This window comes from Camelina sativa, chromosome 12, assembly GCF_030686135.1.
Source record: "Camelina sativa cultivar CO46 ecotype springtype chromosome 12, ASM3068613v1".
NCBI lineage: Eukaryota > Viridiplantae > Streptophyta > Magnoliopsida > Brassicales > Brassicaceae > Camelina > Camelina sativa.
This window is the reverse complement of record NC_141891.1, coordinates 4,883,192-4,908,720: the sequence shown is the minus strand read 5'-3', so window position 1 is coordinate 4,908,720 and position 25,529 is coordinate 4,883,192. Positions and strand designations below refer to the sequence as shown.

Sequence of the window (25,529 nt, the reverse complement as noted above, 5' to 3'; positions counted from 1 at the left end):
GTCAGATCTGGTCGTGTAACAGTGAGGTACATCAAGCTCCCGATCATCTGCTTGTAGAGAGTGGTATCGAAGACTGCTCCTTCTCCTTTCTTAGACAATTTAACTCCTGGAACAATAGGATTGCTTACTCCATTGCAAGCGCTCATCTCAAACCTCTCTAACACCTCCTTGGCAAACTTCCTCTGACAAATGTAGATTCCTTCTTCTCTCTGTTGTACCTCAACACCCAGAAAGTATCTCATTTTGCCAAGGTCGGTCATGTCGAAGTTCTTCTTCATTGATTCCTTGAAGTTGTTGATCAGCACCTCACAGTTTCCTGTAAAGATCAGATCATCGACATACAGACTTACAATGAGGATTTGACCTTGCTTTTCTGTCTTGACGAACAGGGTGTGCTCTGATTCATTCTTCTCAAATCCTTCCCTGATGAAGTAACTCTCTATCTTACTGAACCAAGCCCTTGGAGCTTGTTTTAATCCATAGAGGGCTTTTCTCAGTTTGTAGACTTTCCCTTCGCTTCCTCTCTTCAAGAAACCTTGAGGTTGATCGATGAACACTGTCTCTTGCAACTCTCCATGTAGAAAAGCGCTTTTAACATCAAGTTGATAGATGTTCCAGTTCTGATAAGCTGCCTTTGCAATGATCATCCGAATGGTGTCCCACCTTGCGATTGGAGCATAAACTTCATTGTAGTCAACACCAAACTTCTGTGCATATCCTTTTGCAACCAACCTCGCCTTGTACTTGTCAATCTCTCCATGTTCATTGTACTTTGTCTTGAAAACCCACTTAACCCCAATGATGTTTGTGTCTTCAGGTCGATCGACAAGCTCCCAGGTCTGGTTTTTTTCGATTGAGTCTATCTCAGCTCTCATGGCTTCTCTCCATATCGCAGACTCTACTGCTTCATCGAACGTTGTGGGATCTCTATCTGCAGTGATCGCTTGAAGTGCCATAGCTTCTTCTCCGGCTGAGATTAGACCACACTCATAGTCCTGCAGGTAAGCAGGACGTCTTATGTCTCGTCTATTTCGCACAACTGCAGTCGGTTCCTCATCTACTGCATCTCTTTCTTCTGCATCTACTGCATCTTCTTCGTCTGCAGGTGCTGGAATCTCCTCATTTAAGAAATCCTCTTCTTCAGCCTCTTGATCTTCGTCATTCTCCCAGGCAAGTACTTCGGACTCTGCATTTGTGCCATCCACATCATTCCTTCCCCAATCCCAATTCCTTGTTTCTTCGAAAACAACATCTCTACTCACCAGAATTTTCTTTGAAGTGGGATTGTACATGCGGTAAGCCTTTGACTCTTCACTGAAACCCAAAAAGATGCACTTACAACTTTTATCATCCAGCTTGGTTCTCTTTGCTTCAGGTATGTGAACATGGCCGATGCAACCAAACACTTTGAAGTGTTTCACGTCTGGTTTAATCCCGTTCCAAGCTTCTTCTGGTGTTTGATTCTCCAAGGATGCCGTAGGACTGCGATTCAGAATATATGTTATCCATTTGACTCCTTCAGCCCAGAACTCTTTTGGCATTTTCTTCTCAGTGAGTGTGCTTCGAACCAGGTTCATGATGGTTTGATTTCTTCTTTCAGCAACGCCATTCTGCTGGGGAGTGTAGGCAGCAGTGAGTTGTCGTTTGATCCCGTGAGTCCTACAGAACTCATCAAACTCGTTGGAACAGAACTCTCCTCCTCTATCTGTTCTGAGACAACAAATCGACACACCAGATTCCTTTTCTACGCTAGCTTTGAAGTTCTTGAACATGCTAAAGGCTTCTGACTTTTCTGCGATGATATAACTCCACATCTTTCTACTATGATCATCGATGAAAGTAAGAATATACCGTTTGTGGTCGATTGATGCAGGAGTGATCGGTCCACAAATGTCAGCATGAATTAGCTGCAGGTTCCTTGTAGCTCTCCATGAACTTTTCTTTGGAAATGACCTTCTCTTATGCTTTCCCACCAAACAGTTTTCACACACCTTCTTTGTTGCTTCAATGTGTGGAAGTCCTCTTACCATCTTCTTGTGACTCAACATGTGTAAGCTACTATAGCTTAGGTGTCCGAATCTGCAGTGCCAGAGATGAGCATCTCCTGTTGCTTCAACCTGGAGACAAGAGTCTGCTCCTACCACTTGTGCCAGGATTATGAACATCCAGTTTGTGCTCATTGCAGTTTCAACGATGAGTCCTCTTGATGGGTGATAGATCTTGCATATGTTATCTTGTATGAGAATTGCAAGACTCCTTTCTTGCAGCTGACCTATGCTCAAGAGATTGTTGCTTAGCTCTGGAACATAGTAAACATCCTGTATGACTTGAGTCATACCGTTCACCTTGATCTTTATACTGCCTTTTCCTTGCACCACCATTCGAGCACCGTTTCCCAGCTTCACCGAGTGACGAAAGTTCACATCAATCTCTGAGAACCACTTGTTGTTACCGGTCATGTGGTTGCTGCAACCGCTGTCTAGGAACCACAAGTCTTCCATCTTAGAGCCATTGAGATCCGCGTGTGCCATAAGTAGCAGTTCTTCCTCTTCATTGAATTCAACATAATTCACTTGCTTCTCTGCTCCAGGACACTCAAATTGATAGTGTCCCAACTTATGACACTTGAAACACTCAATCAGGGACTTGTCAAATCCTTGTCTCCCTCGACCTCTGCCTCTGCCTCGTGATGTTCCTCCTCTTCCTCTTCCTCGAGTTCCACTCCATTCATTGAACTCTGCTGTCACCTTCAAGACATTGTCGCTGCTGCTGGATCCTTTGGTGTGTTTCACTATGTTTTGCTCATGACACAACAATGAGCTTTGCAAAGCATCCACCGAAAGATCTTCAATGTCTTTGGACTCCTCGATGGAACACACGATGTAGGTGAATTTTTCAGAGAGTGTTCGCAGGATCTTCTCAACAATTTTGTTGTCTGGCATGTCCTCTCCAACATTCCTCATGTCTGTTGCCACCAGCAAAACTCTCCCGAAATACTCCGTGATGGTCTCTGCCTCCTTCATCTCCAGAACCTCAAACTCTCTTCGCAGACGTTGAAGCTGAGCTCTCTTCACACGCTCATTTCCCTGGTATTTTGATTTCAGAGAATCCCACATCTGCTTGGCAGTATTCTTCTGGATGATAGTCTTGAGGATAGATTTGTCAATCGCTTGGAACAGGTAGTTCTTCACCTTCAGATCTTTGAGCTTTTTCTCAGCGAGCTCCTGTCTTTGTGCTCCGTTGAGAACCACCCCTCTTGCTGGCTCGACATAGCCTTCCTCTATTAGATCCCACCATTCTTTGGATCGAATGAGATTCTCCATCAACATGCTCCAATGTTCGAAATCTCCATCAAACTTTGGTATCGTTGTCACCACCTTCATGTCTGCATCATTCGACATGTTTTCTCACTCTGTTTTCGTAAACTCACAACTCTCAAATAGGAATTTTGCTCTGATACCAGATGTTGATTGTTGAACAAACGGTTTCTGTACCAAAGCGTACCTTTGATATTATTGAATAAGGCTCTTAAATAGCCAAAGCAAAACAACAACACCTCCTTATCATACGGAAGATTTTCTACAACGAAGAAACAAACTAGAACGTGTACTTAGCAACAACTAAGCAACTACTCCTACAAATGTGGAAATGACAAAGACTAAATCAACTAACATCAAATACGTAGCCATAATGAATCTCTTTAATTATGACTTTGGAAGCTATAAGCCGCTGCTCCGAATCAAGAAACGCGCTCGGTTCATCAGCCAAGTAGATATCCGTATAATAGATTTCCCAAGGGACAAAGCTAAAGCAACCCTTTGTTTCTCTCCACCTGATAATTTGTCGAAGGTTTTTATCCATGAGCTCCTCGATCTTGAGCGGGGTTTCACAACGTCCGACACGAATTGGGGATCCGCATATGCGTTTAATGAGACATGAGTTGTTGTTAAGAGAAAAGAAAAAAAAAAAACTTATAAAAGCAACTATCTATATATGCACCTACCCTCTCATACGTTTGTGACATTTATAATGACGGTTATGCTTTATTAATTAAACCAAATAATGACCGCCTTCTTATTTTGTTGAAAAGAAGAAAAAAACGAATATCTCACTTCTTATTTTGTTGGCTAAAATGAAATTAATTTAATTCTCCAGAAATTAATTTTTGTCTACGTTCCAATTCTGATCTTTGAACTGGTCAACAATAGATATTAAAGAATACGTTTGCTTGCACACGATCAATTAAATTAACGAGTGAGAGTCTTCATTTTATTTTATCAAAACTATTTATATGAATGCGATTTTCGATATTTTCTTGTTCCACTAGTATTACTACTAATTCGTATTTAAACTAAAATTTTAAATTACTCATTTTGCCTAAAAAAGTCAAAACACACGTAAATCTAGATAACCAGAATTATTAATTGATCCATTTAAAAAACAACATTACAAGAAAGAAAAAAAAAATTATTAGAATATACTAAAACCATTTATAGGTAACTTCTACAATACCAAAAAAAACTCTCTTTTCTTTTATTTTGGTTTAACCACCTAATTAATACTATTGCTGTTAAATAATAAAAATTAAATAAAATAGGATATGTCGTAGTAGGTCCCTCTCCATAGCTTCTTCCAAGATTGAGTTGTTCAGTACAGATGAGAGATGACCACAGCTGAGCTAAATCCACTGCCGTCTCGTTCCGTTTTTCTCGGTGTCGACGTTGGCACTGGAAGCGCCCGTGCCGGTGAGAGATCCTTCTTCCCGAGTTATATATATTCAATCTCTTCTTCAATTTGTGTGGTTCTAAGATGCGTTAAGAGAATGATCCCTCTTGATTTGTTGGCCATGAAATTTTGATTTCAGTTTTAAAGTTGATACCTTGATGCAGGTTTGTTCGATGAAAATGGTAAGCTTCTAGGCTCTTCTAGTAGCCCTATTCAGATTTGGAAGGATGGGGACTGTGTTGAGGTAATTTATATTAGGAATTTAGGATAAAGAAAGATCATGACTTTATTAGTTATAGAGAGACCTGAGAGAGAGAGAGGTTCATGATTGTTTTTTTTTATTGGAACAGCAATCTTCAACAGATATTTGGCATGCGGTTTGTGCAGCTGTGAAATCTGCTTGCTCTCTTGCTAATGTCTCTGAACTGGAAGTCAAAGGAATTGGCTTTGCTGCTACTTGCTCTCTCGGTTTGTAGTAGCATCTACTTATTTAGAACCCTTTTGTGTGTTTTACAAGGGAAACTTTACTATATAACAATATATGTAACGTTGTTTATTGTTTGTAGTGGCGGTAGATGCTGAGGGTTCCCCTGTTACTGTGTCTTGGAGTGGTGATTCAAGAAGGAACATTATTGTTTGGATGGACCATAGAGCTGTTCAGCAGGCTGAGAGAATCAACTCATTTAATTCTCCTGTCTTGCAGTATTGTGGTGGCGGTGTTTCTCCTGAAATGGAGCCACCAAAGGTATAGGTTAATAAATATTTCTTGATTCAGAGTAGTTTGTGTGATGGCAATAACACAAAAGAGTTCTCCTTTTGCAGCTTCTATGGGTGAAAGAAAATCTTAAGGAGTCTTGGTCAATGGTTTATAAGTGGATGGACTTGAGTGATTGGCTATCTTACAGGTGCGCCACGCCACCAAGCCTTTTTGATCCCTCATATTTGTCTTTGCGGTCTCTGATTCTTTTTGTTTCCTGCTAGAGCTACTGGAGATGATACACGTAGTTTGTGCACAACAGTGTGCAAATGGACTTATCTTGGCCATGCACACATGCACCAGATGGGTGAGAAGGCTTCTCGTGATATGGAAGCGTGTGGATGGGATGATGAGTTCTGGGAAGAAATTGGTTTAGGCGATTTGGTAGATGGTCACCATGCTAAGATCGGTATGCTTATTTATTTTTTTGTTTGCTTTAGCTGTTAAGAAAGGCTCTTAGAGGAACTGTGAAATCTCTACTTTTACCTTGTAACAATGTTATCTCTATTGTTATATAGGACGAAGTGTAGCTTTTCCGGGACATCCACTGGGTAATGGTCTAACTGCATCCGCTGCTAAGGTAAGTTTTTGACTGAGAAACCTCTGATAATTTAAGACAATAGAGGTGTTTAGATACGAGAGCAAGCACTTTATTTGTTATGTAGGTCTTAGAGTATGCCTACTTCTTTGGTCTATGTATTCATTCTGTTACTATTTACCGGCTCTCATCCTTCTTTTTTTCATTATTCACAGGAACTGGGCCTGTTGGCTGGAACTCCTGTTGGGACTTCACTCATTGATGCTCATGCCGGTGGTGTTGGAGTAATGGAAAGTAAATCAGATTCGGACTCCTTGACCAAAGGTAAACATACTTTGCTATATTAGTATAGCGTAATGTGATGTATCAGTCCCTAAGGATTAGCGTTTTCAGATTCAGATGTGGATACTTTATGCTCTCGAATGGTCTTGGTATGTGGAACATCAACTTGCCATATGGCTGTTTCCCGTGAAAAGCTATTTATCCCTGGCGTGTGGGGGCCTTTTTGGTCAGGTACATACACATTTGATCTGTATTCTTTCTTTTTGATATATATAATCTCACTCTTGTTTCACCAAAACTGTTGCAGCAATGGTTCCGGAGTATTGGCTTACAGAAGGAGGACAAAGTGCCACTGGAGCTTTACTTGATCACATCATCGAAAATCATGTTGCTTCTCCTCGTCTTGCCAATCGTGCTGCTTCCCAGAGTAACAAACCAAATCTGATATTTTTGACTATTTCCCCTTATTTTCACTTATGTTGACATGACATTGGTTGAGTGCTTTTGTCTTGGTCTCTTGCAGAAGTTTCTGTGTTTGAACTGCTGAAGAACATTTTGAAGACTATGGCTGAAGATACAAGTTCACCATTTATAGCTGCCCTTACCTCAGACATGCATATCCTTCCCGACTTTCACGGAAACAGGTAACTAAAACAGAGAGATGCTGCTCTGTTTCTTCCCTCTTGAGTTAAAATTGATTCAAAGCTGTGTTACAGATCTCCTGTTGCTGACCCAAATTCGAAAGGAGTCATATTCGGAATGACTCTTGACACATCCGAGAAGCAGTTGGCTCTACTATACCTCGCCACAATACAGGGAATCGCATATGGTACACGTCATATTGTAGAGCATTGCAATGCGCATGGTCACAAAGTAAGATTTCTTTGCATTTCTTCACACATTGCTCTATAGAAACAGTACAAGGCATCTCTCATATTTCTCTGTCTCTGCATTTGGTGTTAGATTGATACACTGCTTGCTTGTGGCGGCCTTTCAAAGAACCCATTGTTCATCCAAGAACATGCTGATATAGTTGGTATATCACTAGCCACACTCATTATTCCTCTTCTATATTCTAATCAGTAAAAAATCAAGGACTAGGAGTAATCTTACTGGATTGGTCTATTGGCAGGTTGTCCAATTATTCTTCCACGAGAAAGCGAGTCTGTTCTCTTAGGAGCAGCAATTCTTGGAGCAGTTGCTTGCAAGAACTATCCTAGTCTCCATGATGCCATGAAAGCTCTTAACGCAGCTGGACAAGTAATATGCTTTTCTAACTTCATTACTCATTATATACATCGATCATGTTGGTTATGCTGACCGCTTGTGATGGATTTCAGGTGGTCCATCCATCATCAGACCCTAAGATTAAGAAGTATCACGACGCCAAATACCGTATTTTCCGTGACCTCTACGAACAGCAATTGTCTCACCGTTCCACCATCGCCGAAGCTCTTGCATAGTGTCCCTGATCAACCAAAAACTGTATAGTTCTCTGCAACAAACTCTCTTTTGCTACTTTTACATTAATAATAACTGGCTTGGATAGCCTTTCTTGACTTTCTCTGCATAAAATGCTACATAATGTCATGCTACATGTGGTTTTACTTAGACTATATATTCTTTCAAAAAGTTAATTTTGGTTCAATAATGTAAGTAGATAATAAAGAAGATGAAACATCGATATCCAACTACTGCTGGCTGACTTAGTTCCAAAAAAAATATACTTATCTTATACTGTATTATACTATTAACGAAAGGTTCTTTATTGTAAATCTTCTTACCCCAAGACTTTTTTCGGGTGGCCAATCTATAATATTAATATACCTACTATGCATAAACTATACGTTAAACTCATATAAAATTACTATAATACATACTTAATTATTCACGAAATCTAAGAATTCAAAACAAATTCAAATGTGGCTATCATAATCGAACATGTACACCACTTAATCATAGAGTTGACACTTTCCCCCTTATAATATTTTAAAAATCGTACAAACAAAATTCTCTTCACGATTTTAAGCTTATATATAAAACCAAGCCAGAGACCATTAGTTCAAGCCTCACCCGAGATGGCTCCTCCAAAACACATTAGTGGTGTTTCGGTTATAATCACGACTCTCATACTTCTTGTAACATGTTGTCATTGCGCAACCTACCAACAACAGTTCATGGGTCCACAAAACGCAGTAAGAGCTCGTTTAAGGCTCAAACCGCTAAAATGGGACGCTAAATTGGCACGTTACGCGCAATGGTGGGCTAACCAGAGACGCCGTGACTGCGCCTTGATCCATTCCAATGGACCCTATGGTGAGAATCTCTTTTGGGGGTCAGGCAAGAGTTGGAGTCCAGCTCAAGCCGCCTATGGATGGTTGTCTGAAGCAAGGAGCTATAACTATAGATCTAACTCTTGCAAAGCCGAGATGTGTGGCCATTACACACAAATTGTATGGAAGAACACACAAAGGATTGGCTGCGCTCACGTGATCTGCAATGGCGGGGGAGGCGTGTTCTTGGCTTGCAATTACGATCCCCCGGGGAATTTTCTTGGTAGGAAGCCTTATTGAGTTTGATCCATTTGTATATGTCAAAAACTCATGCGTAAAGAGGCTGTTCTTGCGTTTTAACTCTTTATTTTTGTATACAATGTTATTTTTTTATTGGTTCCAAGTTTAACGAGAGATCGGTAAAATAACATAACTCATGTTGTCCGACATTTTCTTATGTGTGTTTATATGCGAGGATTCTTTTGGCTAATAAGACTTAACAAATTATTTAACTATCAGATTTTGGACAGCAAATTATTAGCTTATGATCTAAACAAAAGTATGTTAGACATTGGTTAACAACTACGATATTCTTGGATTTGAGTTTTCTATGTAAGAAACTTTTTTTTTTTCTCATGAAAGGTTTTGCAAATGAATTTTTTCAATATGACAGTAAGCAAAAAGACAACTATTCCCAAAGGAAACAAGAGAGGAAACAAGAACTCTTAAACCATCCGATATAGTTAGATCATTCCTCCATTGCAACAGACATCACTTTCCCCTGTAATAAGATATAAGATTGATTGAGTTACATATCTTTACATCCAGGGAGAGCAGAATTGAGACTTGAAAGGAATGGGAAACAAATGAGAGGATAAATGATACTTACGCGTTCATCATCAGAGTTATGTTGTCTCCTTTAAGCAAAATCCTTCCTGAAATCCAGTATATATGCAAGTTAGCATCAACCATTACGAAAACCATGTAAGAAATGCAAACCGGAATCTTGTAGAAGAAGGGTTTCAAAGAGTCACAATCAACTCACCAAGTGGTTTTCTGGTCTTCTTCTTGATGCTTACCTCTTCAGCTTCATCCAGCACCAAATTCATGTACTCATCAAAACCCTGCAGAGTAGGGAAGAACTAATTGCTATCTTACAAATATCAGACAATGTATAAACAATCTAGCTCCATCGTGACACTAAATCAGTGGTACCAATGAAAGTTCGAAAAAGAAATAGAAACGACATCATGACAAATTCCAAATGTTACATATCACATAAAAAGTCTACCTTAGATCACACTAGTGATAATGTAAACACAAAGCATGCCAAATTTTATAGTTTTAGACTATCAACAAAGCCAAAAGCTTCAATTTTTAAGCTATTCCCGAAAGAGGATATTGAGACTTACAGTAATACGTCCCTCAATCCTCAAATCTTTCTGCTCAAAAAGCCAAATCTGAATCCGAGCTTTCTGCATTATAAAGCAAACCAGACTCTCTATAAGTAAACACATCGATGGTTTTCCCAAACAGAGAACGAGTAACAACAACAAAACTAATGAGAGTAATCGTATTAACACTTACACTTTGGAGAAACCTGAAGATCAGATTCTGAAATCATAAAGTAAAAGAGTTAGTTAAACTAAACACAGAGCGAGATTTAGAGACAAGAACACAAAAAACAAAAAAAGAGAGTATCAAATCGAGAAAGTTTACAATAGGTTGAGTCATAATCCTCTGAACTTTGGTGCTCGCCATGGCTGCTGAAGTTGGAACGAAGCTCGAAACTCACTGAAGAAAGATTTCTTAAACCCTAAATTTTCTTTTTTGCAAAATCTGATTTTTTTTTCTCTTCCTACCGATAGAGAGAAGAAACAAAAAGTTCTCACTTTTCAACTTTGATATATTTAGCTTCTTAACCCTCAAAATTTCTCTCCTTTTTCAATTTCCCCCCATGAATATTTAATTTAACTGGTTAGACCCCATAGTATCTGCCAGAAAAAAATTTACAAGATTTCAAAGACAAGAAATTTTCTCAACACATTCAAATGATTCCTTTTGAATCTTAATTGTATACAAAGAAGAAATACTGAAACTTTATCATAAATTATCATCTTTTCAATACATAAATACACAAAGTTAAATGCTTCACTAGCACATAACAACACAACAACAAGAACAGCATCATAAAGCTGAACAAAGGATCACTAATTGATCGACCAAAGAAATACTAAAAAGAATCATATGCTTCTTTTTTTCTCTTTTTTTTTTTCATGATCATTCACCGTTGATCATCAACGATTGAAAAGGAACCTTTTTGATCTCAACGAAAGTCGAATAATCACTCTTCATCGGTTGTTTCCATGGCTCACCATCCATTTGCAAGAAGGCATTTTTCCAATCACCTCCTCTTAGTTCAAATCTAATCGCAGCCGCCTAAATCAACAATTAAAGATCAACAAAACCGAGGTTGAACCGGTTATTTTAGAGAGAAACTGTTGTTGAGTGGTTTTTTCTTAAATACCTGAGCAATGTGCTTAGCTGAGATGATTTCAGCCATTACAAATGAAGCATGCCAACCTTGCTTTAAACCAAATATCTCTATAAGTCCGTCGTCACAATGAGCCTCCACAAATCCTCTCTGTTATAAAAAACCATTCTTGTTAAAAGCTTGTGGAGAAGATATATAACTAAAGGTTAGTGTTATGAATAAAAACGTTACCTTCTCTAAATATTTTGGTCTGAGATTACCCCATGGATGTCTTCCACTTCCGTAGTTGTAAAGATTCAATACCACGATCGATCTCACGCTGATACAAAACCAAACCAAAGAGATTTGTAACTTGTAAGTGAAGCCATGCTTTAGTTTTTAACCAATGATTAAGATTAGTTTATAAATTACCTTTTAGGAACATGGATCTCTTCCCATTCGGAGCAATTTGCTTTTTTAATGTGTATTTTCATAATGTTTCTAAGTCCCCTGCAAATTCATCTTACCACAACATGTCAACTTAAGGGATAGAAGTTTTAGTAGAACATGGAAAACAAAAAGGCTTTTACTCTCTTCACTGAAAAATGGAAATGCTCTAACCTTAAACTAGGATTGCTGACACAAGGCGTGCAAAACCAACCCTGAGTGCAACTGTAACTTGAATAAATAAGCTGCAAAACCGAAACTAGTGTGTGATTCATAATCTCATTACAAAACCGGAAAAAAAACAACTAATTACAGCAACATAGACAAGAATGAAGATTCTGATGTATAGCAACCTTATTTGTAACAGGGCCTTGAGCTAGGTATGGTTTCTCATTGCGAAGATGGTGGAATCCATATGCAACTTGAGCATCCATACCTTGACAACACGAGAAAAGAAAACAACAAATTACCAAAAAAGGACTACTAATACGTAGAAACTTGTTAAGCATATGAAAAGATAAAAGTTACAAACCTATGCTAAAGTAGTTGTAGAACACTCCTTCATAGGACTTTGCTTTAGGAGGTACATCTTTATCAGCATCCAAAGCCTGATCAAGTGCAGTTTCCTCTGTTGTAGGCTTCAAAGAATAAGGAGGATCAACGACTTCCCCAGATGGCATCGACACAACAATCTTCCAGCTATCTAATCGAGAAACGGTACCCAAAGTTGCTCGATGTAATGTTCTTTTCATAGCAGATCTCCAAGCAAAAGGGAATGAACCACCCCAACTAAAACTCCTGGATAGGTCATTTCCTGTACCAAGAGGGATAACTCCAACGGGAGGAATATGTGATTTACCGTCATTGTGAAGCTCACCAAGACATCCAAGAACCCAACCAACAGTACCATCACCACCTGCTACCTATCATCATCATCAAGCACCATTGCCACTAACTTAGCAAATCTAATCCTTATTGCTAAACGTAAAGCATTCATGATGTGGAAGTAAGTGTATATATATATACTCACCATGATCCGCATCTTTTCTCTGCATTCTCTTGCACACTCATCTCCTTTGGCTGCCAATGTCTCCAAGCATGCCAAACCGTACCGTACAAATTCATGAGGCTTCACTTCTGTGAGATCAAATACCTGTAAAATTACAAATCCAACATGAGCTATCACAAACTAAGTACCAAGTACCAAAAACACACACATAAAATAACTTCACAAAACTCCAAACTATGTCACCCTTCAAACAACAACATAGATTTGCCTACAACGATCCAAGAAATAAAGTTTCCACCATTGCATGATAAGAAAATTTATAACCTTCACTACCAAAGAACATCAACTAAGACAGAACAGTCTAAAAATAACTTCTCCTAAACAGAATGAAAGAGAGAAAAAAAAAACAAAAGAGCTGATCATGTCAGAACAATAAGAATGTGGTTAGCTCTCAGATCAGAGTGAATCCAACAGTCTTTAAAACCCAAATCTAGATTTTTTAAGATCCTCTTCAAAAAACTGAGCTCAGCAAAATTAGTAAAGTGAGCTCATTGACCTGTTCGTCGGTCATCAACTGTTGAAGCCTCTGTTTAAGAACAGGACCATGACGACCTCCACTTTTCGGGTTAATGAACACAACCATTGGAGCGTGAGGAGCCATCTCAGCAGCAGCGCCGCCAGGAAGTAACAGCAAATGATCAGGAACCGCCGTTGAATCTTTCCGCTTGATACAATCTCTCATAGCGAGACGGAGATACTCAGGCATAGCTAACCTCCCTCGAAGCTCCTCTCTATCTACACCAACCCACGCAAGGTTAGCAAAACCGCAACCTTTCATAGTCACCGCATCTTTCTTCGCCGACGGTCGTGTCTCCGCTGGCACAAAATTAGTCGTCGACGCTTCTCCCACTGATCTCGGCGTCTCCTCCATTATCAAATCCTTCGAGAAACAAAACCAAAAACAAAAATTGTGAAGACAAAACAAATAGACTAATTCAATAAAATGTGATATGACAGTTTGGTTTTGTTTTTTTTTTACTACTATAAAAGATTACTTTTCGAAGACAGAGCAAATCAAAACTGGTGTACTTCGATGTTCGTCGTATTTTTAAACGTGTCTAGATTTCCCCGAAAATTAATGTTTCTTTTTATGAAAACAAAAATACCCTTTTTAGCACACGGATTTACAGAACTGCCACTATTAAGTCTTTGATTTTTCTTGTGACCATTTTTTAAGGCGACTGACAAGGAACAAATTTATTTCTTACCTTTAAGTTTTTTTTTTTTTTTTGGTCAAAATTTCTTACCTTTAAGTTTTTTTTTTTTTTTGGTCAAAATTTCTTACCTTTAAGTGAAGCCACTAAAAATATCTGCAAAATTTGATTGATACACGAATATGTAAGTTTATAGAAAGATTGTATTAAATGCTGCTTCTCACGTCAAGATTAGTAAAAAAGGGTAAAAGGGACAATTAATGTAGCAGTGGGACTATGCCAGTATGACATATGGGCATATTTATGATTATTGCCCTACTTGGTGACTTGGTGTGTGTGTGTTAGATCGTGAAGCTGTCCAAAATATTCATTTTCTTTTCTGGTTAGGAGATAGGCATTTATACATTTATTGCATCTTGCCTTATTAACTAATAACCGGTGAGTTACATATATGATATAACCATTTATTTGAAATTTTTTTTCATTTGCTAGAGAGTAGAGAGAGACTAGAGTCATACATTATTATGTGGATTACAAAGTTACATATATATTATTTCGACGACATTTGTTTCCTCACGTCACCTACCCGGCTTCTTTAAAACTTTTCTTGGCTTTGATTTTATGGAAACAAAGAGTAACTTGTCGATGGTATCAGTCTTTACGTACTAACAACTGAGTAAAAACAAGTATATACAGTAATGGAGGGTGCCATGAAGTGTAACTGTGTGTTGTTGTTGTTGTTTGAGTCAAGTCAAGAGACTTTGACCATAAAGAGTTATAAACATATATGTTTAAATTATGCGGCTAAATTTCACCGGTTTGATCCTGAATTATGTGTTTTCGCTCCTTTTGTGTTGTCTTCTACGGACTCTCTAGTTTACTAAATTAGAGATGTATTATATATATAACGAAATTTATATGTTGATTGGAATCACACCGGTGCGGTTCCTGATTTGCTCTATTGGTTTAGTAGGCTGAGGAGTCCACTCACGCATGGGCTGAGGTGTTGAATTTTAGGATCCATACAACTGTTATCTTAATTTTTCAAAAGCCCATTACAACATATTGGTTAATGGTTTTATGGTCTAATTAATAGGTGTAAATACAAAGGAACTAAACTTCAAATCCAGTTTATTAATTCTCTCATACATAAGTTAGTTTTTATATGGACCAACATAATTATTTCCAGGATTTTTTAATACATCCAAATGCTAATGAAATTCATTATTGTTAATTTGTTATTGGTTAGGCATCCTTTTCCAGTCATAAATAAAATTTGGTCGCTTTCATATGAATTTCAAATTGGATCTTTCTTCAATGGAAATTAATTAAATTGAGTATATTAGCATATAGTGAAGATATAAATAGGTTGAAGTGGAAAAAAAATGAATATGACAGAAATGGAAATTGGACGACTTGCAAAAAGTTGTCGACCGTCAACGTAAGAGGGGAAGAAGGTAGACATGTACTATACATTCACATTTTCTGAACGTCAAAGTCGCGAAACCGCGTCCAAGAAAGGATTTTACGAGTTGAAGAAACAAATTCCAAATATTTTAAGAATCAATTTTCAACTCCTTATTTCTGAACGGAATCAAAATTCTTATATTTCTTCATCTTGAAGAATTTAAATTGCAAGGACTAAAAAAAAAAGTACTACACGTCATGCTATAATCCACATGGACTCGTGCATTTCGAAGTAGCGGAACGAAATCTGTCGGCATTGGCATATGAACCCAATGCTACATTTTATAGATTCCAGTAGTCGAACCTCACTGTCAAAGGAAGAAGCTAAGCAGCCCTAACCAACTCACTTAAGCATTTTAAAAATATAGCTGAAGCCTCAAACCCGCATTACCCTTGTTTGGAACATTTGGGTATTGTAGACTATAGTGGACCAAAAATTTGACGTGGGATTTTTGTTTGATCCGGATTATATTACTTAGAAGTTAGAACTAAACTATTATATTTATATCGAATTATCGATTAAACAATTGCCTAAATCAAATTAATATTTAATCGATAGACTGACTTTTGGGTCTAATTTAGCGTGGTTTGTGTATATCAACTCGAGTCATGAATTCGGACGATGCTGATATTTTAGTTACGCATGGATGCACATACATCCAAGTTTTGTATATGTTGTTGAAGTTACGTAATTTCAAAGATTAGTGCATATCATTAGAAAATGAATAAATAAATAAAGTTAATGTAATTAAGGATGATTTGAAAGAAATAAGTATGGCATCATGTGACACTTGAATCACCTAAAGTACACCTAAGAATTTGTATTTATTATATAAGAAAGAAAAGCGAGCCATCGATGTGATTCTGCCCTACCAATAATGAACTTAATGGGTTTAGTTGAGATTTAAGAATAGGTTTCGTAGCTTAATGACAAATTAGTTTAACTTTTGAATAAATCCTTCATTACAGATTTTAATTTGCCTCTGATCATTGAAGCATCAACTATTTTTCTACATGGAGAGGCCCTTTCTATATGAATTATGATCATCGTTTTTTTTTTACGTCAACTTATGGTTTAATTTTCATTTGAAGCCTTTTTTTCAGTACAACACCTCTTATTAAAACGTTAGCATTCCATCGCTTACTGTAGTAATAAAGATGAAATTTCAGTTCACGTTCATATAAAAAAAAAATGTTTTGTCGGAAAAATATAAGTATTGTTTGTCACCATAGTGGAAGAACAATTGGGTTTAAAACAGTGATGCTTATTTTTCTTTAACTATGTAAATGTGGGGACTGTTTTTGTTAGGTGTTCCAATGGACTCTCCAAAATGTCTAAAATAGCTGAACAATAAAAAGATTCCATGGAATCAATGTTTTCGATGGTCGATAAATCTTATATTTAGTCGTAAGTATAATTTTACACTAAATGGATTGCACTATTTGGCTTTAAGAGGTAATCGCATGAAATCAAAACCCACAAGCTCAATCTTCATGTGGCATTAATTTTTTATAGTACTAAACAACAAAACATATGATAGAATTTGGTGAAATATAAATCAAAACGTTACACAAAAAGAAACATTATAAAATAAAAATTAACTTGCTGAAAGTTTTGTCTTCCGATGTTCTACATCTTTAGCGCTCGGATGTTTCATTTTTTCTTGAATTATGAATCAGAAAAAAAGACTTTGGACAAGTGAAAAATCTAAATGGCGCTGCATATGATAGTCTCTATATGTTTAATAAGTAGCCTTTGACGAAGGCTTTTTCATCTGCCCCATGATCATGTACCTTATGGAAAAAGAAATCGCATTTAAATTTTGTGCTCCTTTAAAATGGAAAAGGTAGACCTTTTTGGGGAGTCCCTAACGCGTCAAAGAGAATTCAACTTTTGTAATGATGAATGCATTGATTGCACAACTAGTCGGTACCTCTCATCTTTTATTGGCCTACAATATTATGGTGAAAAAAGATTACTAGTAAAATTTGGAAGGAAACAACAAAACTCGAACATTCAACGATTTAACGAAGTTAGAAAAGAAAAACTACTATTTGTATTGTACGATTTTTATTTGCTCACTTTAGTAATTATTCAAAAGACAGAGATAAAGGGCAAAATGGAGATAGACAGACACAAGAAGGTCGACAAGAGTTGTACGTGAAGTTGTAATAAATGCAGAAAGCTGAAACTCTTTAACTTCTTTTCAAACAAGCACTTTTTTTTCTCCACAATAAAACTATTCTCTTCTTTGCGTCAGCTTTATTATTTTTGTTCCATCGCTACACGACAATTTCCGTTGTCTCGGAGACCATTATTTTGGATCCGAGAACCCAAAGACCCGGTCGTAGACAGGTACATTTGATTCGGTTTGCAATGTAAACCAGAACAATAGGTCAACTCGAAAATAGTCCAATTCTGATTACGAAGACGATTATTCATAAAGTCCGCATCCGTTTACATTATGCTATTTAGCGGGTTAGTTAATCTTTATAGTTTATACTTTATACTATGTTTCATGTACATGAAAAATAAAAATTCGTGTGTGAGGGTTTTAATAGTATTAAGTTCAAGCTGCGGAAGCGTTGTCTCTTCAAAGATCTATTCATCAGTCTTTAAGAGCAAGAGCGAGATATTTGGCTTGATCTTGATCAAAGATTAGGGGTTTGAGCGACTTTGGCTTATCGAGGCTATATGACCATTCAACAGAGAATGCTCTTTAGATTGGATAATATGGCTAAATATGATGTAACGCCAAGCGTTTGGAGAACACAAATTAGAAGGTAGTCTTATTCATATAGCTGTTCAGATAATCAAATGTTTGTATATGATTCATATAGCTGTTCAGATAATCATATGTTCGTATACATATGTAAGTTGCAAGTGAACAAAGCTAAATGAATAGTAAGATTAGTGACAATGTTAGCGGAACATTTGAAATAATATCTATTTTTAATTGCAGGATTCCTAAATATTTTTTTAATCATGGCTACGGGTAATAATTAAAAGAGATTATTCGAAAGTTGGAAAGAAGAGGTGTGGAACTGGACAAGAGAGGAGTATAACAGAGAAAAGTTTGGTGTAAAAAGGCTGCAAAGGAGTTGGTTAAAAAGTGAGTGAAGAACTCGATAAACGCGTAACCCTAAAGGCAAAGCGTGCGTTACTCTTTCCCCAATTATTTTATCTTTCTACCTTTTCTTCTTTCTATAAAAAAATGATTACGATATTTGTAAAGCTAATTTTGATTTATACAGCGACTACAATATTTCATGACGATGGTAAATCGCATGGAAAAGTAACTTGATTCGACTACTTGCAAGGATTTGTTTCTCCTCCTGTCCTCCATTGTCAAGTGTCACAAATACTAGATTTTCGTAATCCGAAATCCTATTGATCACCTCCTTACATTCGTTGTTTATGGATGTATTAGCATATAATTAGATGGATGTCATAGTAAATCAATAACAAAGTAATTAAAAACACGTATATCGTTGTATGAAACATGAATATATGTAATATTTTATTTCCCATGTATGTATTTTGTGGTCTATGGCATTATTGGTTTCTGAATATATTTGAATCTTGGACAAGTATAGAGTAGTCATTAAGTTTCGTAGGGATGGATAATACAATGATGAGATGAGAGGGGTAACAAATGAAATAAAGACAATATGTTTGGTGTAGAAAGAAGTAAGAGTGAGTTTAGCACAAAAAGATTTGAGTAGAGTTATTAAATAGGTCTCGGAATTTATTGGGTCGGCTTAGCACATCGGCACATGTGATGACCTTACCATTCTTGTCTCTGCATTAAATATTCTTCTATCCAAATAATGGTACAAGGTGAGTTGGTAACAAGATCAATAAAAGAATTCAATAATCTTTGTAATTTATCTTTCCTTGTTCCAAAAGGATGTCAAGTTGTCGTGCAGCAATTGGTTATTATGATATGGTATATAACTCAAGTGTATACTATAGTATCAAATTGCTTATACTTATTTTGGTCCGTAAAATAAAAAACGAAAATACTTATTCTCGTTTTCCTGATTAGAAACGTTTTATAGTAGTAGTAGACTAGTAGTATGTTGGTTACAAAAGGATAGTGACATTTTGGATTTGTATTTTCAGTTCCCAAATCTAAAAGCAAGAAGACTGGCACATGATATATATACATTTTAAAGACAGAGAAGCTATAATAGTCTGAAGCAATCATTCACTACAAAACTTGTAATCTAATTCTATCAACTTTTTATAAGCATGAATAAAAAAAAAAAAAACTTGAATGTGAAGTTATATCTTCAACTAAACTTATTTCAATAAAACATAAATAATGTAAACCAAAAAAAATTCTCAAAATTATAATAGTGACAAGATTATCTGACTCAAATTTAAAATTTCCAAAACTCTTACTTAAAAAAAAAAAGGTTTTAAAAAAGAAAGAGCCTTTTAGATCGGCGGAAAAGAGACAGAGAGAGAGAGAGAGAGAAAAAGGCAAAAATACGAAAAAGGTGAAAAAAGCTTTTTGAGTCGATTCCTTTTGCAGGGATTGCGTGTCTGATTTTTTTCTTTTTTATATATTCAAATACAAAAATACCCACACAAACTATAAATTTTTTTAAAGAGGGAATAAACAAAAACTCAGAACTCACGTTTTAAATAGCGCGTGACATACACCGATCACACGAGTCAAATAAACACTCAAGCGGTATTGTACACGCGCTAAGGCTTAAAACGCGTGAACACTTTTGTCTCATTACTCTCTGACTAGATTCAACCTTTTTTGTTTCGTCATCAAAAACTTTATTAGTTGCGCTCCTTTCCCCCCCCCCCCCCCCCTCTTTTTAACCTTTTTTTCCACACTTATCTGATTTAATTAGTAATTTATTTTGGATTATTAATTCTCTTTTTCCATAACGTTTATTTTAGCAGTTGTACTAGTAAGTAGTAACATCAATATCAAATTAGTGGAATAATAATACTAGTATCTGTTAAAAAGTTAAAAAAAAAAAAGAGAATTACGCAAGATTGACACTGAAATCAGAGCATCGTACTCCACCTTTTTAGACATATCTTGGTATTTTAATTTGAGTGTATGTGAATAAAAAATGATACTTGAATCTTAACTAAAATGTTACGAATTGTAATTGGATGTTAATTAAGAAAATAGGACTAGGACTATGTGTTTTTTTTTTCAAACCTAGTTAATGACTTTGAGGCATTTTGTCCCACTCATACAAAAAAGGTTAATTTCGTAGTTTTAAACACTTATAAAATATACTTTGGCGTCGAATAAAATTTCAAATAGGTTATGAGAGCGTTTTATAAAGTTCTTTGTGAAGAAGCCAAATGATCCAACCTTCAACCAAAAAAAAGAATTCAAAAAACAAAGCATCTATTTTTTACCTTTCTGTTGATCAGCCTTTTGTTTTTCCTGTAAAAAGCCACCTTTTGTGTTAAAAACAACTCTTTTTTTTTTCTTCCTCTCTATGCATTTTGCGTGACCCTTTAAAAAGTTTTTTGACATCTTCTTGGCCGGTCCAAAAAGTTCTTTATGCAAAGGTTTCTTCTTCTCCTTCTTCTTTATAAGATAAACAAAAGTTGAAAGAAACCCAAAAAAAAAAAAAAAACTCTTTCTTGCTAAAGATGAGAGCAGATTTGGTTACAATACAGCAAACGCTAACGCCGGAAGCAGCGACTGTTTTAAACCAGTCTATAGCCGAAGCAACACGTCGTAACCATGGCCACACCACGCCTCTCCACGTGGCTGCTACTCTCTTATCTTCTTCCTCTGGTTATCTCCGACAAGCTTGTATCAAATCTCACCCTAACTCTTCTCACCCTCTCCAGTGTCGTGCTCTTGAGCTCTGTTTCAGCGTCGCCCTCGAACGCCTCCCTACTACATCTACAACAACAACAACAACAACCACTACTTCGTCTTCTTCTTCTTCTTCACCGTCTCAAACGCAAGAACCGCTTCTTTCTAACGCTTTGACCGCGGCTTTAAAACGCGCTCAAGCTCATCAACGACGTGGTTGTCCTGAGCAGCAGCAGCAACCTCTCTTAGCCGTTAAAGTCGAGCTCGAGCAGCTTATAATATCGATTCTTGATGACCCGAGTGTGAGTCGGGTCATGCGTGAAGCTAGCTTCTCTAGCCCCGCCGTTAAATCAGCGATCGAACAGTCGTTGATGATTGGTAACAACTCTGTTTCTTCTAACTCGAGACAAACCGGGATTTTAAACCCGTCTTCAATTGGGTTTGGTTATCGTTCCGTACCGACTCCGGTTAACCGGAATCTTTATCTCAATCCCCGGTTACAACAACACGGCGTTGGGATGATGATGGTACAGAGGAGGACCGATGAAACGAAACGGGTCATTGAGATTATGATCCGAACCCGGAAACGTAACCCGGTTCTCGTCGGAGACTCAGAGCCTCACATCCTAGTGAATGAGATTCTCGAGAAGATCGAGAACGGCGAGTTCTCCGACGGACCGCTTCGTGACTTCAAGGTGATCCGTTTAGAGAAAGAGTTAGTTTCGCAATTAGCGACGAGGTTTGGCGAAATCTCCGGTTTGGTAGAGACTCGGATCGGTGGTGGTGGCGGTGTTGTTCTTGATCTCGGCGATCTGAAATGGTTAGTGGAACATCCGGCTGCGAACGGCGGAGCTGTGACGGAGATGAGGAAGCTTCTTGAGAGATACAAAGGAAGGTTATGTTTCATTGGTACAGCTACTTGTGAGACTTATCTACGATGTCAAGTTTATTATCCATCAATGGAGAATGATTGGGATCTTCAAGCTATGCCCATCGCCGCCAAAGCATCGTCTCTTCCGGCGATGTTCCCAAGGTTGGTTCGGTTCTTTATTCAATTTGAAGTTTTGATTTTTTGAGTAAAGTTTCAATTTTTATTTTTTACTTATGTTTTTGTGTTGGTTAGACTTGGGAGCAGTAATAACAACAACAACGCTATGTTATTAAGCAATAACATTATTTCGATTGAGTCAATATCTCCGACGAGAAGCTTTCAGATTCCGATGAGTAAAATGAGCTGTTGCTCTCGGTGTTTGGAGAGTTATGAAAACGACGTAGCTAAAGTGGAAAAAGATTTAACCGGAAATAACCGGTCGGTTTTGCCACAGTGGTTGCAGAACGCTAAAGCTAACAACGATGATGGTGACAAGAAACTTGTAAGTTATTTTGACAAAATTAGTTTCCATTCCAAGATATTATTATGAAGGAAAGAGAATGTTAATTTGATTTTGTTTAAATGTTGTAGAGGAAAGATCAACAGATTGTGGAGTTGCAGAAGAAATGGAATGACTTGTGTTCCCGTTTACATTCGAATTCAGAAAGAATCGTTTCTTCTACGTTGCCTGTGATGAAACTAAACTCAAGATCGGACATTACTCCACCAGGGAGTCCGGTCGGGACGGATTTGGTTCTTGGACGGGCTAACAGAGTTTTATCCACACCAGAGAAGAAGAAGACCAGAGAAGGGTGTTTCGGAAAGCTAGGAGATTCGTTTGATATCGATTTGTTCAAGAAGCTACTAAAAGGCTTAGCGAAAAGCGTTTGGTGGCAGCACGATGCAGCGTCTTCGGTAGCTGCAGCGATCACAGAATGCAAACACGGGAACGGGAAATCAAAGGGTGATATATGGTTGATGTTTACAGGTCCAGACAGAACAGGGAAGAGCAAAATGGCATATGCGTTATCAGATATTGTCTCGGGGAGCCAACCGATAACCATCACCCTCGGTTCTGGTTCCAGGACTGACGATGGTTTAAACCTCCGTGGTAAAACAGCGTTGGATAGATTCGCGGAAGCGGTGAGAAGAAACCCTTTTGCGGTTATTGTTTTGGAAGACATCGATGAAGCGGATGTATTGCTACGTAACAACGTGAAGCTAGCGATGGAACGAGGGAGAATCAGTGATTCGTATGGCCGCGAGGTTAGTCTAGGAAACGTTATTATAATCCTTACCTCGAATTCATCGTTCGGTTCAGCTGAAAACGTTACTCCTATCGATGAAACACGACTAGAGTCTCTGGTGGTGAGCAGAGGATGGCAGTTAAGGCTCTCTGTTTGCAACAACAGCAGCAAAAACCGTAAACGAAAACCGAACTGGCTTTATAGCGACAATGAACAAACAAAGCAGAGGAAAGAGATCTGTTTCGACTTAAACGAGGCAGCCGAATTCGATTCATCAAGCGATGTAACGGTCGAGCACGATCAAGAAGATAATAATGGCAACCTTGTTCAGAAGCTAGTGGCGTTAGCAGATGATACCATACTCTTTAGACCGGTTGATTTCGATTCGATCAAGAACCGTACGGCGGAATCTTTAAAGAAACGTTTCTCTAACGGTACCGTGGAGATTGAAGACGATGCTTTAGAGAGAATAGCTGGTGCGATTTGGCTAAGTAAGATCAGCTTAGAGGAATGGGTTGAAGAAGCAATGGGTTCGAGTTTGAATACCGTGAAATCTCGAGTTTCGTCTACGGAAGATTCAGTGATTAGGATTGAGCTTGAAGATGATCTGAGTGATAGAATCTCCGGAGGTTATCTTCCGAGTAGTATCAGAACGGTGATCGTTTGATTCTTTTTTGTGTGTTTCCGGTGAAAGATAGATTCGTAATTATGAGAATTGGTGAGGGTAAAGATGTAAATATTATGATGTCTCCGAACCGTCTTTTGGCGGGGTCAGGAAGAGTTCGGTAAAATATTTAAACAGTTAAAAAATAATCAAAATCAACGGCTAAAAATAATAACTCACAGACTTATGAATGAAGAATTAAGATATTAAAATGGTAAAATAACGAGGGGAAATTAATTAACAAATAGAGGTTTTATTGGGGACATAGTAGATATATGACTTTTTTATAATTCAAGGTTACATTTGATTATTCTTTCGTATGTTACTTCTTGGAGTTTTGTGGAATATATTAATATCGTCTCGTAGTATATATCGAATTTTATGAAAAACTATATACTAGTAATAAAGTTTTGTAATATTCAGGAGACATTTATTTCAGTAGAAAGTTGTACACTTTTAAAAAAATATTAGGTGGGTTCGGCTAGTATGTGGTTTGTCTTTATTTCACCTTTTTAGAATGAAAGCAGCAAATCCAACCACTCCCATGGACCAAATTATTTATTAAAGATATCCTTCGACAATATCAGACTAATAAATAACTCACAGCTTTTTTTATATAATTATATATGTATGACATTTTTATTGGATTTTTTTTTGTAGCTAATGGTTTAATATTCATTCGAAATAACCTGGAAGATTGATAATGATTTTTTTTTTTTAACAAAAAAGGTTTATATTGTTTTCTTACTTGATAGCTAATTCAAGGAACCTCGTGCATGTTTTCATTTGATATTTTTGTATAGTTTCCGGTGGAGCTGTTCCACTATATGATGTTTCTAATCACTTTATTAGTATCTTTATATTTATATTATATACAACAAATTTGGACATGATTTTGTTCTTAGTTCTAAAATTTTAAACATCAAAAACTCTAATCTCATAGCACTTATTCTACTCTTTTATTTTTGAATCAACAGCTCATATTCTTTAAACCATCATAGTTTTTAGAATTTAGGTTTTAATTTATTTATGGATATTCTCCTCCATTGATAAATATAAATCAACAAAAAAATACATTTAGTCACGTTTTATATTGATCTACATTATCGGCATCTACCAAGTTTTTTATTGTCCAGTGCTATAGGATCTTCAACAGTGTATTAACATCTAGATTTAAACTCAACTTTTTTTTATAGTTCATAGAGTTTAAATTAGGATCTTCACAATTTGGGTTTTAGATTCATAGGAATGTAGTCGTCTTTGAGTGTCACTTGGTCAATACGCGATTAGTTCAGAACAAAGTTGAAAACTACCAAAACGTGTTCAAAATTTCAAATGCGATCGGACCATACGTAGTGTGATCGGTCCGTTCTTTTGTGCTCTTGGGGTCATACTTTGAATTTCTATCATTTACTATGACCAATTGATTCAAAGCCTCAACCTACAAACCGGTCAACTACCGATAATAAATTTAAACCTAACAAAAAACGTATGATAACTATGAAACGACTACGACACTTTGTCTAGTGATCTATAACTACATGACGCCATAGCTTTTCATTTTCAATTTAGGACTGCTAGATCTAATTTTAATCATATGTAATCTCGAACTACTAGCTAATATATTTAACAGCTAATATGAAAGGAGTAGTCACATTCTCTTTTGGACATTAATATCTATATCTACCACTTAACAACTACATGCATGCCTAGTGAATTCACATGGTCCATATGCCTTGTACATATTAT

The 25,529-nt window shown here is 37.0% G+C and overlaps 5 protein-coding genes across 8 annotated transcripts; 3 read left to right on the top strand and 2 right to left on the bottom strand.

Moving 5' to 3' along the window:
* The first annotated feature begins 4,562 nt into the window (after positions 1–4,562).
* On the top strand, positions 4,563–7,934 carry LOC104717167 (uncharacterized). The gene is made up of 15 exons (XM_010449435.3): positions 4,563–4,745; positions 4,890–4,969; positions 5,076–5,193; positions 5,292–5,470; positions 5,548–5,630; positions 5,707–5,891; positions 6,001–6,062; positions 6,236–6,344; positions 6,414–6,533; positions 6,610–6,729; positions 6,826–6,946; positions 7,019–7,175; positions 7,266–7,338; positions 7,435–7,562; positions 7,643–7,934. The coding sequence occupies exons 1-15, from the start codon at positions 4,664–4,666 to the stop codon at positions 7,763–7,765; spliced, it is 1,740 nt and encodes a 579-aa protein (XP_010447737.2). The 5' UTR covers positions 4,563–4,663; the 3' UTR covers positions 7,766–7,934.
* A 410-nt stretch (positions 7,935–8,344) lies between these two features.
* LOC104730284 (pathogenesis-related protein PR-1-like) lies at positions 8,345–9,024 on the top strand. Its single transcript, XM_010449434.3, has one exon. It carries the CDS (start codon positions 8,381–8,383, stop codon positions 8,873–8,875), a length of 495 nt encoding a protein of 164 aa, XP_010447736.1. The 5' UTR covers positions 8,345–8,380; the 3' UTR covers positions 8,876–9,024.
* A 155-nt stretch (positions 9,025–9,179) lies between these two features.
* Positions 9,180–10,465, bottom strand: LOC104730283 (uncharacterized). Its single transcript, XM_010449432.3, has 6 exons — positions 10,295–10,465; positions 10,163–10,189; positions 9,988–10,050; positions 9,621–9,699; positions 9,465–9,510; positions 9,180–9,356 (listed from the first exon to the last, which is right to left on the bottom strand). The coding sequence occupies exons 1-6, from the start codon at positions 10,334–10,336 to the stop codon at positions 9,347–9,349; spliced, it is 267 nt and encodes an 88-aa protein (XP_010447734.1). The 5' UTR covers positions 10,337–10,465; the 3' UTR covers positions 9,180–9,346.
* A 143-nt stretch (positions 10,466–10,608) lies between these two features.
* Positions 10,609–13,648, bottom strand: LOC104730282 (diacylglycerol kinase 7). 4 transcript variants are annotated; one of them, XR_015574883.1, is made up of 10 exons: positions 13,560–13,648; positions 13,061–13,444; positions 12,526–12,648; positions 12,028–12,418; positions 11,849–11,931; positions 11,670–11,740; positions 11,481–11,570; positions 11,301–11,388; positions 11,103–11,219; positions 10,609–11,014 (listed from the first exon to the last, which is right to left on the bottom strand). XR_015574883.1 is itself a non-coding variant. In XM_019233410.2 (10 exons), exons 2-10 carry the CDS (start codon positions 13,433–13,435, stop codon positions 10,856–10,858), a joined length of 1,485 nt encoding a protein of 494 aa, XP_019088955.1. In that variant the 5' UTR covers positions 13,436–13,444; positions 13,560–13,648; the 3' UTR covers positions 10,609–10,855. The 4 variants fall into 4 exon arrangements, 2 of the variants coding, with proteins under 2 accessions (XP_019088955.1, XP_087335159.1); XM_019233410.2 differs by having other exon boundaries at positions 11,481–11,558; XR_015574882.1 differs by having other exon boundaries at positions 13,061–13,564.
* Positions 13,649–20,482: 6,834 nt separating this feature from the next.
* Positions 20,483–23,845, top strand: LOC104730281 (protein SMAX1-LIKE 2). The gene is made up of 3 exons (XM_010449430.3): positions 20,483–22,031; positions 22,122–22,371; positions 22,461–23,845. Exons 1-3 carry the CDS (start codon positions 20,827–20,829, stop codon positions 23,781–23,783), a joined length of 2,778 nt encoding a protein of 925 aa, XP_010447732.2. The 5' UTR covers positions 20,483–20,826; the 3' UTR covers positions 23,784–23,845.
* Positions 23,846–25,529: the final 1,684 nt, after the last annotated feature.

Coding starts and splice junctions, on each gene's coding strand:
- LOC104717167 (XM_010449435.3), top strand. CDS start 4,664: ATGACCACAGCTGAGCTAAATCCACTGCCGTCTCGTTCCGTTTTTCTC. Junction 5,631..5,706: donor AGTGATTGGCTATCTTACAG/GTGCGCCACGCC, acceptor GTTTCCTGCTAG/AGCTACTGGAGATGATACAC. Junction 5,892..6,000: donor TGGTCACCATGCTAAGATCG/GTATGCTTATTT, acceptor ATTGTTATATAG/GACGAAGTGTAGCTTTTCCG.
- LOC104730284 (XM_010449434.3), top strand. CDS start 8,381: ATGGCTCCTCCAAAACACATTAGTGGTGTTTCGGTTATAATCACGACT.
- LOC104730283 (XM_010449432.3), bottom strand. CDS start 10,336: ATGGCGAGCACCAAAGTTCAGAGGATTATGACTCAACCTATT. Junction 10,190..10,294: donor GGATTATGACTCAACCTATT/GTAAACTTTCTC, acceptor TTATGATTTCAG/AATCTGATCTTCAGGTTTCT. Junction 10,051..10,162: donor TCTTCAGGTTTCTCCAAAGT/GTAAGTGTTAAT, acceptor TTTATAATGCAG/AAAGCTCGGATTCAGATTTG.
- LOC104730282 (XM_019233410.2), bottom strand. CDS start 13,435: ATGGAGGAGACGCCGAGATCAGTGGGAGAAGCGTCGACGACTAATTTT. Junction 12,419..12,525: donor GAGAAAAGATGCGGATCATG/GTGAGTATATAT, acceptor TGATGATGATAG/GTAGCAGGTGGTGATGGTAC. Junction 11,559..11,669: donor GTCAGCAATCCTAGTTTAAG/GTTAGAGCATTT, acceptor ATGAATTTGCAG/GGGACTTAGAAACATTATGA.
- LOC104730281 (XM_010449430.3), top strand. CDS start 20,827: ATGAGAGCAGATTTGGTTACAATACAGCAAACGCTAACGCCGGAAGCA. Junction 22,032..22,121: donor CTTCCGGCGATGTTCCCAAG/GTTGGTTCGGTT, acceptor TGTGTTGGTTAG/ACTTGGGAGCAGTAATAACA. Junction 22,372..22,460: donor ATGATGGTGACAAGAAACTT/GTAAGTTATTTT, acceptor TAAATGTTGTAG/AGGAAAGATCAACAGATTGT.